This window comes from Phalangium opilio, unplaced genomic scaffold (assembly GCF_054372755.1).
Source record: "Phalangium opilio isolate 3A_F unplaced genomic scaffold, DU_Popi_V2 ptg000329l_1, whole genome shotgun sequence".
Classification (NCBI taxonomy): domain Eukaryota; kingdom Metazoa; phylum Arthropoda; class Arachnida; order Opiliones; family Phalangiidae; genus Phalangium; species Phalangium opilio.
Window position 1 is genome coordinate 2,747,808 of NW_028324226.1, and position 12,125 is coordinate 2,759,932.

Here is a 12,125-nt window from a genome sequence, read left to right on the forward strand (position 1 = left end):
TCTATTCGAAACTGAGCGAGTAATAATCGGGGCTTTATACGAGAATTGTGTGTGTTGGTATTCTCGATCGGAGTCGGATGTCGTTTGGTTTTAATAACTTTTATTTTAATAAGTGGTTTTAAGTTTCAAGTATTGTATTTTTTCAGCCTTAAAAGTGCATATAAAATAGTTTAAAATGATATTATAAGAATTAATCGGCTTTTATAATGAGCGAAGCTCTAACTCAAAACCTTCATAATGAAAGGTCCGTTAAGCCTAGGACTTGGACATCAAAAAGGAAAAAGACGAACATTTTGGAAAAGCTTCATCTACTTCAAGTAAATTTTAATAATAATTACTTATGAATGGGTGTACTAATAATAATATACTCTTCGTGGATACTTTAATGTTTTGATGGAATTTCTAGTAACTTGTAAGCAATTAGTAAAACGTTTATACCAGTTGTCACATGTCAGTGACAATAACGTAACTTATCTTCGCGAGAGTTACTTGCTTGCAGCAATTTTTTCCTGTTCTAATTGACTTATTACATTTTCGTTTTTTTAAAATTAAACCACCTCATGACCCCTTTAAACTGCCTAAATTCTATCACATCCCCATCAGTTCTTGCACAACTTTAGTTTTAGTTTACATAAATATTGCAAAAAAACAAAACCCCCTGTGCATTTTACTTCATTGTAAATAGATTCATGGAAGTTTCAAGGATCCAAGAAGAGGGCAAACTCATAGAATTTTTGAAGAATTGCCAAGAAGGCTGGCTTTTAGCCTTTCAAATTTGATAGAGGGCGATGATTGGAAATCTGAGTAAATAGCAGCTTAAAATGCCTATTCCGACATTAGTTGACGTTAACCATTTTCCCCGCAGGTTTACATTTCTAGGTTTTACTAGAGATAGCCAGTTTTTGTTATCTTATAGCTGCCACTATAGTTTTTTAGGCGGAAATCAAATGATAGACCAATATATCCGCATTTACTATATGCAATGGTGGCTCTTTGTTCCTTATCGTCCATTAGAAAAGGTTAATGAATATTTAAAATTTATTTAGCTTTCCTGTAAAATCCAAAACTTATTGACACTTAAATTGAAATCATAGATCAGGGAAACGAGATTGTTTGGGTATCAAGAGATAATGGATGATTTAACCCTAACAATTTGTCAGTGGCCTACTGATGACACAAAACTTTTAGTCTATGGGTAAGCTAGTGGATACAGGGTTCATACAAACCTGGAAAACCGGGAAAACCTGGAAAAATCAGGGAAATAAATAGTTCACAAAAACCTCAGGAAAAATCAGAGAAATTTCGAATTTTTAGTAAATTTCAGGGAAATCAGGGAAATTTGCGTCAAACAGGGGCCGAGTAATTGAGCAAAATGTTCGTGAACATTCCCTCCATAGGATTAACATTACACTATACTTTGGAGGCTCATAACTCTGGTTATATTTGAGATACGGGGATGTCCTTTGGTTATGTAATAGTCATATTTGCCCCCCTCCTTCGTGAACATTCCCTCCATAGGATTAACATTACACTATACTTTGGAGGCTCATAACTCTGGTTATATTTGAGATACGGGGATGTCCTTTGGTTATGTAATAGTCATATTTGCCCCCCTCCTTCGTGAACATTCCCTCCATAGGATTAACATTACACTATACTTTGGAGGCTCATAACTCTGGTTATATTTGAGATACGGGGATGTCCTTTGGTTATGTAATAGTCATATTTGCCCCCCTCCTTCGTGAACATTCCCTCCATAGGATTAACATTACACTATACTTTGGAGGCTCATAACTCTGGTTATATTTGAGATACGGGGATGTCCTTTGGTTATGTAATAGTCATATTTGCCCCCCTCCTTCGTGAACATTCCCTCCATAGGATTAACATTACACTATACTTTGGAGGCTCATAACTCTGGTTATATTTGAGATACGGGGATGTCCTTTGGTTATGTAATAGTCATATTTGCCCCCCTCCTTCGTGAACATTCCCTCCATAGGATTAACATTACACTATACTTTGGAGGCTCATAACTCTGGTTATATTTGAGATACGGGGATGTCCTTTGGTTATGTAATAGTCATATTTGCCCCCCTCCTTCGTGAACATTCCCTCCATAGGATTAACATTACACTATACTTTGGAGGCTCATAACTCTGGTTATATTTGAGATACGGGGATGTCCTTTGGTTATGTAATAGTCATATTTGCCCCCCTCCTTCGTGAACATTCCCTCCATAGGATTAACATTACACTATACTTTGGAGGCTCATAACTCTGGTTATATTTGAGATACGGGGATGTCCTTTGGTTATGTAATAGTCATATTTGCCCCCCTCCTTCGTGAACATTCCCTCCATAGGATTAACATTACACTATACTTTGGAGGCTCATAACTCTGGTTATATTTGAGATACGGGGATGTCCTTTGGTTATGTAATAGTCATATTTGCCCCCCTCCTTCGTGAACATTCCCTCCATAGGATTAACATTACACTATACTTTGGAGGCTCATAACTCTGGTTATATTTGAGATACGGGGATGTCCTTTGGTTATGTAATAGTCATATTTGCCCCCCTCCTTCGTGAACATTCCCTCCATAGGATTAACATTACACTATACTTTGGAGGCTCATAACTCTGGTTATATTTGAGATACGGGGATGTCCTTTGGTTATGTAATAGTCATATTTGCCCCCCTCCTTCGTGAACATTCCCTCCATAGGATTAACATTACACTATACTTTGGAGGCTCATAACTCTGGTTATATTTGAGATACGGGGATGTCCTTTGGTTATGTAATAGTCATATTTGCCCCCCTCCTTCGTGAACATTCCCTCCATAGGATTAACATTACACTATACTTTGGAGGCTCATAACTCTGGTTATATTTGAGATACGGGGATGTCCTTTGGTTATGTAATAGTCATATTTGCCCCCCTCCTTCGTGAACATTCCCTCCATAGGATTAACATTACACTATACTTTGGAGGCTCATAACTCTGGTTATATTTGAGATACGGGGATGTCCTTTGGTTATGTAATAGTCATATTTGCCCCCCTCCTTCGTGAACATTCCCTCCATAGGATTAACATTACACTATACTTTGGAGGCTCATAACTCTGGTTATATTTGAGATACGGGGATGTCCTTTGGTTATGTAATAGTCATATTTGCCCCCCTCCTTCGTGAACATTCCCTCCATAGGATTAACATTACACTATACTTTGGAGGCTCATAACTCTGGTTATATTTGAGATACGGGGATGTCCTTTGATTATGTAATAGTCATATTTGCCCCCCTCCTTCGTGAACATTCCCTCCATAGGATTAACATTACACTATACTTTGGAGGCTCATAACTCTGGTTATATTTGAGATACGGGGATGTCCTTTGGTTATGTAATAGTCATATTTGCCCCCCTCCTTCGTGAACATTCCCTCCATAGGATTAACATTACACTATACTTTGGAGGCTCATAACTCTGGTTATATTTGAGATACGGGGATGTCCTTTGATTATGTAATAGTCATATTTGCCCCCCTCCTTCGTGAACATTCCCTCCATAGGATTAACATTACACTATACTTTGGAGGCTCATAACTCTGGTTATATTTGAGATACGGGGATGTCCTTTGATTATGTAATAGTCATATTTGCCACCCTCCTTCGTTAACATTTGCTCCATGGAATATTCCATATACGGGAAAAACCTGGAAAACTCAGGGAAATTTGTTTTCCAAAAGTTGTATGAACCCTGGGATATCATTTCGTGAAATGTAGAATAGCAAGCTTGAGCGTTTCTTTCAGGACACCTAATAATATGTACTCAACAAGACTGGATCCTGACTTAGTGAAATGTTATTACATAACGGTCGTTGCCATTCCACCTCTACAGCCTTGTAGTGATTGCTCAGCTCTTAGAGTTCCTGGTGAATTATTTTTATTGAAAGACTATGTTGCAATAAATAATGTTCTTTGGGTATCATTTGTACAGATACGGAATTGAATGAGCGTGTAGAGAATGATACTGATTCGGAAACGGGTTATCCGTATCTGAATTATGAGAAGTGTTGTTTGCTTCACTCTTTGGTTATTCATACTCGAAACATGCTAGTATCCCCTTACCCTCCATTTGATCCTACCGTCTCCTTGAAGATTAATGGACTAGTGATAATTAATTCGGGTGACAATCTTAGAATACTTTCAATCGGAATACGGGAATGCGGAGAGACTGACGCTGAAAAGCTTAAGATATCTAATTCTCTCCTAAATGGGCAACAAAGAAATACCTTACCTTACTCGTCAGCGACGGCTGTCGGTAGCTTGGGTATAAATGAAATGGATGTTAATAACGCGTGTTCTTGTTGCTCAACTAAAGAACAGAATCTTCCTAAAGACTGGTTTCATTGTGACTATAGTTCGTTGGAATCTTTTGAAGAACCTAGCTCGAACGAATCTGACAGTGTGGGTGCGGAAGTATGCGAAGAATGTGGTAAAGAGATTATACTCAAGTGGCGCAGTCGCTTAGCCTTTATTAAAAAGGAAGAGGACGATACAGGGGGTGAAATGGCGTCTTTCCCGAAACGAAACAAGTTGACTGAAGAGTGCTTTAAAGAATTGGTCATAACCCAAGATTGTTCTTTCAAAGAAGAGAACATCAAACCCGAAGTTGACGAAAAGAATATTCCCGAGATTAAATGTTTGACTATTCAATTGGATAACGCGTGGAAAGATATAGAGTGTTCAGATTTATCTCTCAAAGAGGAAGAAGTGGTTAAGAAATCACCAACTGTCTTAATTCCGACACCCCAAGTGGTGACTCATAATTTCAGCAAGCATTTTGAAAAAGAAAATATCTCTCCGAAACTCGGTCGTATTATGGGTGTTGTTCCCCGGTTATTATCCCCTAAAGATAAGAAACTCGAATCGAATAAAGTTAACGAAGAGACGGTTGACAACAGTGAAGGAGCCTTAGACATTGACGTGCCTTCCTTTGGCAGTCCTTTGAGCCGCCCTTCTAGTTTCGCTGATAGTTTGAACCAGGATCAAGAATCCGGAAACTCTCATCAATCTCATAGATCATCAGGGCAGTGTGTTTCGGGAAATTCTCAGTATTTCGCTGACTGGCTAGAACAAAGCCCAAGTAGCCCTAGTCAATTCGAAGGTGTGGCGTATTCTAATCCCTCTTTTCTTTGTGTGAATTACTGGTATTTCAAGGTAATAAACTGTCGTCCTTTTATGCCGTTTTTAAGATGTTGAGGATTCTGCTGGCACTGAATATCACAATGTGCTTTCATTCGAGGTACACGGATCCGACTATAAGTCATTGAAACAAGTGAATTTTGAAGATATACAAAAAGTGGTAAGACTATAGAGGAATTTCGGTAGAGAGGGGAGTGTGTATCCTGTACATTTGGGGCAACTTTGTAATAGAGAATACTATTTGCCCCTGGAAAGGGGGACATCAATCACTAAGGTAAGAGATAGAGGGTTATGTCGCTGTCTTTGAAACAAGTGAATTTTGAAGGCATACAAAAAGTGGTAAGACTATAGAGGAATTTCGGTAGAGAGGGGGAGTGTGTATCCCATACATTTTGGGCAACTTTGTAATAGAGAATACTATTTGCCCCTGGAAAGGGGGACATCACTTAGGTAAGAGATAGATTGTTATGTCGCTGTCTTTGAAACAAGTGAATTTTGAAGACATACAAAAAGTGGTAAGACTATAGAGGAATTTCGGTAGAGAGGGGGAGTGTGTATCCCATACATTTTGGGCAACTTTGTAATAGAGAATACTATTTGCCCCTGGAAAGGGGGACATCACTTAGGTAAGAGATAGATTGTTATGTCGCTGTCTTTGAAACAAGTGAATTTTGAAGACATACAAAAAGTGGTAAGACTATAGAGGAATTTCGGTAGAGAGGGGGAGTGTGTATCCCATACATTTTGGGCAACTTTGTAATAGAGAATACTATTTGCCCCTGGAAGGGGGGACATCACTAAGGTAAGAGATAGAGGGTTATGTCGCTGTCTTTGAAACAAGTGAATTTTGAAGGCATACAAGAAGTGGTGAGACTATGGAGTAATTTCGGTAGAGATGGGAAGTAAACTGTGTATCCCCTGCGTTGGGGAAACTTTATAATGGGGGATATCAATAAGCTAAAAGAAATAGGGTTATGACTTTGCCGTATATGGGAAATAAGTTACTCTATTGCAGTTTTTTTTTTCTTTTTTTAATTTTATTAAAGGGGAAAGGTCTTGTATTACAATTTGCAACCAAAGCCATATAATGCAAGTTCAACAGCAGTAGCAAAAAAATTAAACAATACAACTTGAAGGAATGCCTCCCTATTTACCCCTTGAAGGAACTTTTTCTTCTGATTCAACTACTTTAGTATCCTTATCATCTTCCTCTAGAATGATAGGCATTTTTGCCAAAGACTCCTCCATCCTTTCTGAAAGGGATCTCCACATTTTGATAGCCGTATCCCTTATGTTTGAAACAAAAGTCCCCCAATGCAAATGCACAGATTTTGTGATGTGATGAAAAGGATCCGCATCTTTATTACTTGGCTTTTCAGGTGGTGGCGTAGATTCCTCTCTCGTTGTTGGTTCGCTGCTGGAAGTTTTGTCATTATATTGCTCTCCATCCGACGATTTAGGCTGGTCATTTATTACGTCATTAGACTCGGTGGTACTAGATGTAACAATCGCAACTTCATAGACACTGTCAGTGGAATTTGAATTCATTGTATCGTTAGTTGAAAGCTCCAATGTAATGTCATTCTCGATGTCGTCGTATTCGCCCTTTTCAGTTACGGTATCAGCTTCATCCGCCTCTATTTCTGGAGGTTTTGTCTCCGACATAGCGGGAACCGGTGCGGGTGTCCTTTTGTTTTCTAGTATTAAAGTTGTACGCCGTAAGGGAAAAAACCACAGTCTTCCATGATCGATACTAGCATTAGAGTTATTTAAATTAGTTGTACCTGTCTTATCATTAGGTCTGACTGGTCTTATCCTTTTGGCTTCGTTCTGCATTTAGAATTTAACAAATTTTAAGTTGATTATCGTATCCATGAGCTAGTTTATTTAGTAATTATAAAAACTTACTTGAGCAGCGTAAGGGCTGCTTTGAAGTCCCATTGGCTGTAGCAATATTAAAGCCCATCCTAAGACGGCTACAACGGGGATATTCATCTTGTTGGAATCGTTAAGTCTTGATGAACGTTGTTGTTAGTGGGGTTTCCATCAACAAATAACCATAATTTTTCCGAAACGTTATAATAATGTCATCCAAAATATTGATTTAGGAAACAATGAATGACCCAGCTTTCGATATTCTAATGAAGCCATTTTTATTTTCATTTGTTGATATTACCAATAAGGAAGTGTGAAATTTTTGTTATTTGTGGTATTCCCTCAGTTCCTGAAAAGTTTTGCGAATATATTTAAAGGAAAAGTGCAGGAAATATGACATACCTTAAAATAACGGCCTTTTTCTAAATATAAAAGGAAAAATATAAAAAATAAATGAATGATATGTAGGCCTGTGCGAGTACCCGGTACCCGAAAATTACCCGGTCGGGTATCGGGTCGGGTACCCGACCCGATACCCGAAAACTTAATTTCTTAATACCCGAAATTATTCGAATATTTAAATTTTTCCCGCTCATTACCCGTGACAAGGCTTAGGACAATCGGGTATTGGTTTGGCAAAGTTTCTTGAACTTAGAAGATCTTAAGTTTGAGTAAACTTTTCCACAATGCTCACTGCTCAGTATTATTCATTATTTCAATCCTCGCTAATAGCTTAAGGTGGAATTCATAAACGTCGGACGCAACGCAATTTAGTACAGGCAAAGGCAGGGCGTCGTGCGCAAAAGGCGGAAGTTTGCGCACGACGCCCTGCCTTTGCCTGTACTAAATTGCGTTGCGTCCGACGTTTATGAATTCCACCTTTAGCGTCTTATTTTTGTACTTTTCGCCATAATGGTATCCAAGTCTTTCATGACACTTATTTTTTTCACAAATAAAAGTATTTCATCCCGATAAGTACCCGATATGATTTTTTGCTACCCGAAAAGCACCCGACTAATGGTAGTTTAGCTAGGCCTAATTATTCGAGTACCCGTTAGAAATCCGGGTACCCGACCCGATACCCGATTGGAAGTTTTTTCAACTACCCGTACCCGACCCGAAACCCAAAAATCACTACCCGCACAGGCCTAATGATATGTATATCTTATTACAAAATAATTAGCATTAAATGAGGCTTAAAAACGAGGACTACTGCGCCATCCGCTATTATTTTAGTGGCGTCTGCTAAATTGAACCAACCAAACCCGTGGGGGTAAGTGGTTCGGCCTAGCAGACGCCAATAAACCAATGGCGGATGGCGCAGTAGTCCTTGATAGTTTTTAAGGCTAATTAAATGCTAATTATTTTGTGATTAGAGATAATTTATTTCTTTTTTAATATTTTTCCTTTTGTATTTAAATATAGGCCGATCGTTAAGATATAATGTTATGTTATGTTACCTGGACTATTCCTTTAATAGGCACTAACGCTTCATTAGATTTATTATATTTTTAAATATATAAAAAAGGCTTATTATTTTCTGTCATAAATTATAATTGGTGCAATGAACTATATTTCCTGTCTACACAATGATAATGATATTTCAATTGAATATTTTATCGCTAATCATTCATCACCTATTAATGATTAGTCTTAATTTTTAAATTTTAAAACAAAAGTGAATTTTTATTTTTAAATATTTTTAGGGAGGGTCTGCTATAGCTGTTGGCCAATTAAACTTTGACATTGAACTATTTGCTCACGAAATGGCGGCTGAGATTTGTAAGACCGCTCGAAAGAAATACCTCGCTTTTCTTGATTATGACGTCCAAATTATTGATGTAATATTGAAGGCTTCTAAAAAAAAGCTCTTAAAATTTGTACCACCTAAATGTTTTGACTTGTTTCCCCCCTCCACTAGGTTTGCGAGATATCTCTTAATGTAATCGCGTTAGTTATCATGCAAGTTCAGGCTATGGCTGGCCAAAAGGGAGTCGCTAAAGAACTGAGAAGTTCCGTTCGTAAAGTCTTCCTTACTGGGTTCAAATTTGAGTGGAATGTTGGAACGGGAGATTATAACGTTATTGATACCGATGAACTAGTAGAACTAGGACCTAATGTTGGTTTTATTAAAGAGAAGTAAGAAATCTTTTGGCCACGTCTTACCAGGATGCGAAATCTGATAGAAATTGCCGCGCTAACTGTGGAATAGTTCGGGTCCGGTGGGACGCTAGAAAATGGGGATGGAATACTCGGAAAAATGGCGGGTGGTCTTCCTGATCAGGGCAGGAAATAAGCGCGGGACATTGGGCGTTGTCCAATAAAATTTTAAAATGTTCCATAATTTTTTTAAAAACTAAGGGGGTCACTGGACATTTTCCGAAGTTTTGATAGCTTGGCTATGAATAAGCCACACTATTTTTGCATACTGCAGTGTACAATGTATTATATAAATTTTTCACTGAAACGTGGGGTCACTGGATACGTGACCCCTAAGAAATTTTGAATTTCCTATTTCCGGCCCTGTATGTCAGACGAATCAGGAAGACCACACACCATTTTTCCGAGTATTCCTCCCTCATTTTCTATTTTCCCACAGGACATGAGCTGTTCCACAGTTAGCGCGCGCCTGTTTCTCTCAGATTTCGCATCCTTCCCCATCATCCTTGGTCTTACCGTGGTGAATAAATTTTTTCAGTGGTCTTTTATGGAACCCAGCAAAACTGAAAGTTACATCCCTGAGAAAAGAATTCAGAGTTCCTCAGTCGAGAACCAAATCTGTCAGAGTAATGTCATCGGCGAATGTCAGATACGGTAATTATTTCATTTTTTATCTTTAATTAATTTGAAATGCGCGATGGGTTAGCCTAGGATATTGAAGGGAATGCAACCTCCTTAGTTGTTGATCTTCTTAAGTGATCAATTCTAGACTTTGCCTTATATTATTTACTTATGGTGTTTAAGTCTTAGTCTCTAAGTATTCAATATTATTTGTGCCAAAATTAGGAGAATCTTTGAAAATTCTGTGGGCTCCTGGCCAAGATGTCGCTATAGTACATTGAGGATGGACTAACAATGTAAAAAATGTCTCGTAGAAAGTCTTGAAAGTTGTTTTCTTTTCTTTCACTTTTATTTTTTGAGTCCCTTTAAATTTAATGTAAATAATATCATAATAAGATATTGCTCAGAAGTTGAACGTACTATTTAAGACAATAACCCCCCCCCCATTCCTAAAAAGAATGTTTTCAAATTTAGTTCATCTTTTTCGCAACATTTGTAAAAAAATAAAATAAAACTGACTCATTTAGTCATTTAATAATACTAACAGGTTTTTTATTGATATGTTAGTTACATATTAAGAATAGTATAGTAAATGGGTAATTTAATTTAATTAAGTTAATTCATTAAAAGCAAAATGGTATTAAATTTTAACGTTAGGCAACATGTTGTATAAAGAATTTGATGGTTTACGTGTCATAAGAATTTTTCAATTAGGGGTATCTTGGTTGAATACAGATTTTATAAAGCTTGAATCGCAACTAGAATCGCGCGGTGTAGGCCTAATTGGTGATAAAAAATCAATCATATCATATTCGGGTAAAGACTCGTTCATAATATTATCATCCAAGCTACTAAATAAATCTGTTGACTTCCGTCTGTTTTTAATTCCTTCATCTTCATCCAATACGAAACTCCACGGATTATCAAATGCATTGTTCATTTCCTTGATACAAGACATCATGTAGGGGCTATGGCTCTTTTTCTTAATGGTTTTTATTATTTTAGTAACTTCCGGTGTTTCGTCTCTGATTAAGGCGTTTGTTTCCCTGTTTTTAGGCGTAATTGTTGAAGAAGCTGAAGCTAAATTGCGAGAAGTGTTTGTTAAAGGGGAATCTCTCAATTTGTTTCGCGGTTTAAACCCCTCGGACTCTTCGATGCATTCTAAAGGGGATTTTGTAGCATTAAGCTTCTTCGCAGAAGGGTTTCGAACATGAATTTGGCTTCCTCTTAAGATTGGGATTTTCGTGGTTCGTTTCAGTGTTGATTTGGGAGTGACATCCATATTTAAATCTGTATTGGTAGATTTTATTTCATCTTCACGTTTATTAGCAATTTGCAATTCTGGGCTGCATCCAACGTCACAATCTTTACGCAAGAGTTGATGCTTATCAGTTCCTTTTTCAATTGGAGTAAATCTCAAAGATTGGGTCCATAAATTGTCTCTTCTAGGCATGCCATCGAAATTAGGGGTCATCCTCATTATATTGAGTTTAGAACTTCCTTCGGTCTGAGAATTTTGGGATTGACACATAGACAAAGTGTCCTGGTACTTTTCTAGTTCTTGAATTGCAGCTTGCACTTTAGGGAGAAAGTACAATTCCATCTTGTTGTCAATTTCAATTAGGCTCTTATAATTGCTTCTATGAGACTCCGCAAAAGCGTCAAGGACGGGTGCGTGGGTTAGAGTCTGCTGTGGTTGAAAATTTTGGACTATATTTTTATGCAATTCATGGTAAGACTCAAATGCAATTGCTACAGTCTTTAACAAATTTTCCAATTGGAGAATTTCGCCCTTGTATATTTGATCAACTGAAGCGGCTCCAAATTGCATTCTATGCTTTTGAATGAATTCTTTAGATGGCTTGATAAGATTTTCTTTGCCATCTAATACGTTGGAAGTTTGAGTTAGACCCAAAATGTTTTCTAGAATTATTCCAGTTGTTCGAGCCAAGACAGATTGTTCATATACTCCTGACCATAACTCCCTCAATTTCTTAAGCTCTTCTTCGCATTGTTTTTTCGCAGAGTTCTTTAAAATATATTTGGATATATTCTTCCTTAGTTGGTGATTTTGTTCCACCAGAACTTGGATGTGGGATGTGAAGGCATTACGCCTGCCCTGCGCTGTTGCCTCTCTAGATTTGTAAATTTTTACGTAACGCTGCGTAGAAGACACCAAAATATCATAGTATGAGCTAGTAAATTCGGTGTTTAACAATTTCATATAGCGTAACGAGAGCTTTTGCTGCCCATATTCT

The 12,125-nt window shown here is 37.6% G+C and overlaps 2 protein-coding genes across 3 annotated transcripts; one reads left to right on the forward strand and one right to left on the reverse strand.

Annotated features, from left to right (window-relative positions):
* Nucleotides 1–22: 22 nt before the first annotated feature.
* On the forward strand, nt 23–10,411 carry LOC149610292 (uncharacterized). Its single transcript, XM_089859449.1, has 11 exons — nt 23–317; nt 686–804; nt 866–1,019; nt 1,095–1,195; nt 3,817–3,938; nt 4,004–5,173; nt 5,262–5,371; nt 8,793–8,927; nt 9,008–9,225; nt 9,785–9,900; nt 10,093–10,411. The coding sequence occupies exons 1-11, from the start codon at nt 207–209 to the stop codon at nt 10,146–10,148; spliced, it is 2,412 nt and encodes an 803-aa protein (XP_089715575.1). The 5' UTR covers nt 23–206; the 3' UTR covers nt 10,149–10,411.
* Nucleotides 5,329–8,234, reverse strand: LOC149610293 (uncharacterized). Of its 2 annotated transcripts, XM_089859458.1 has the most exons (3): nt 7,120–8,234; nt 6,996–7,041; nt 5,329–6,908 (listed from the first exon to the last, which is right to left on the reverse strand). In XM_089859458.1, the coding sequence occupies exons 1-3, from the start codon at nt 7,204–7,206 to the stop codon at nt 6,358–6,360; spliced, it is 684 nt and encodes a 227-aa protein (XP_089715584.1). In that variant the 5' UTR covers nt 7,207–8,234; the 3' UTR covers nt 5,329–6,357. The 2 variants fall into 2 exon arrangements, with proteins under 2 accessions (XP_089715584.1, XP_089715583.1); XM_089859457.1 differs by having other exon boundaries at nt 5,329–7,041.
* Nucleotides 10,412–12,125: the final 1,714 nt, after the last annotated feature.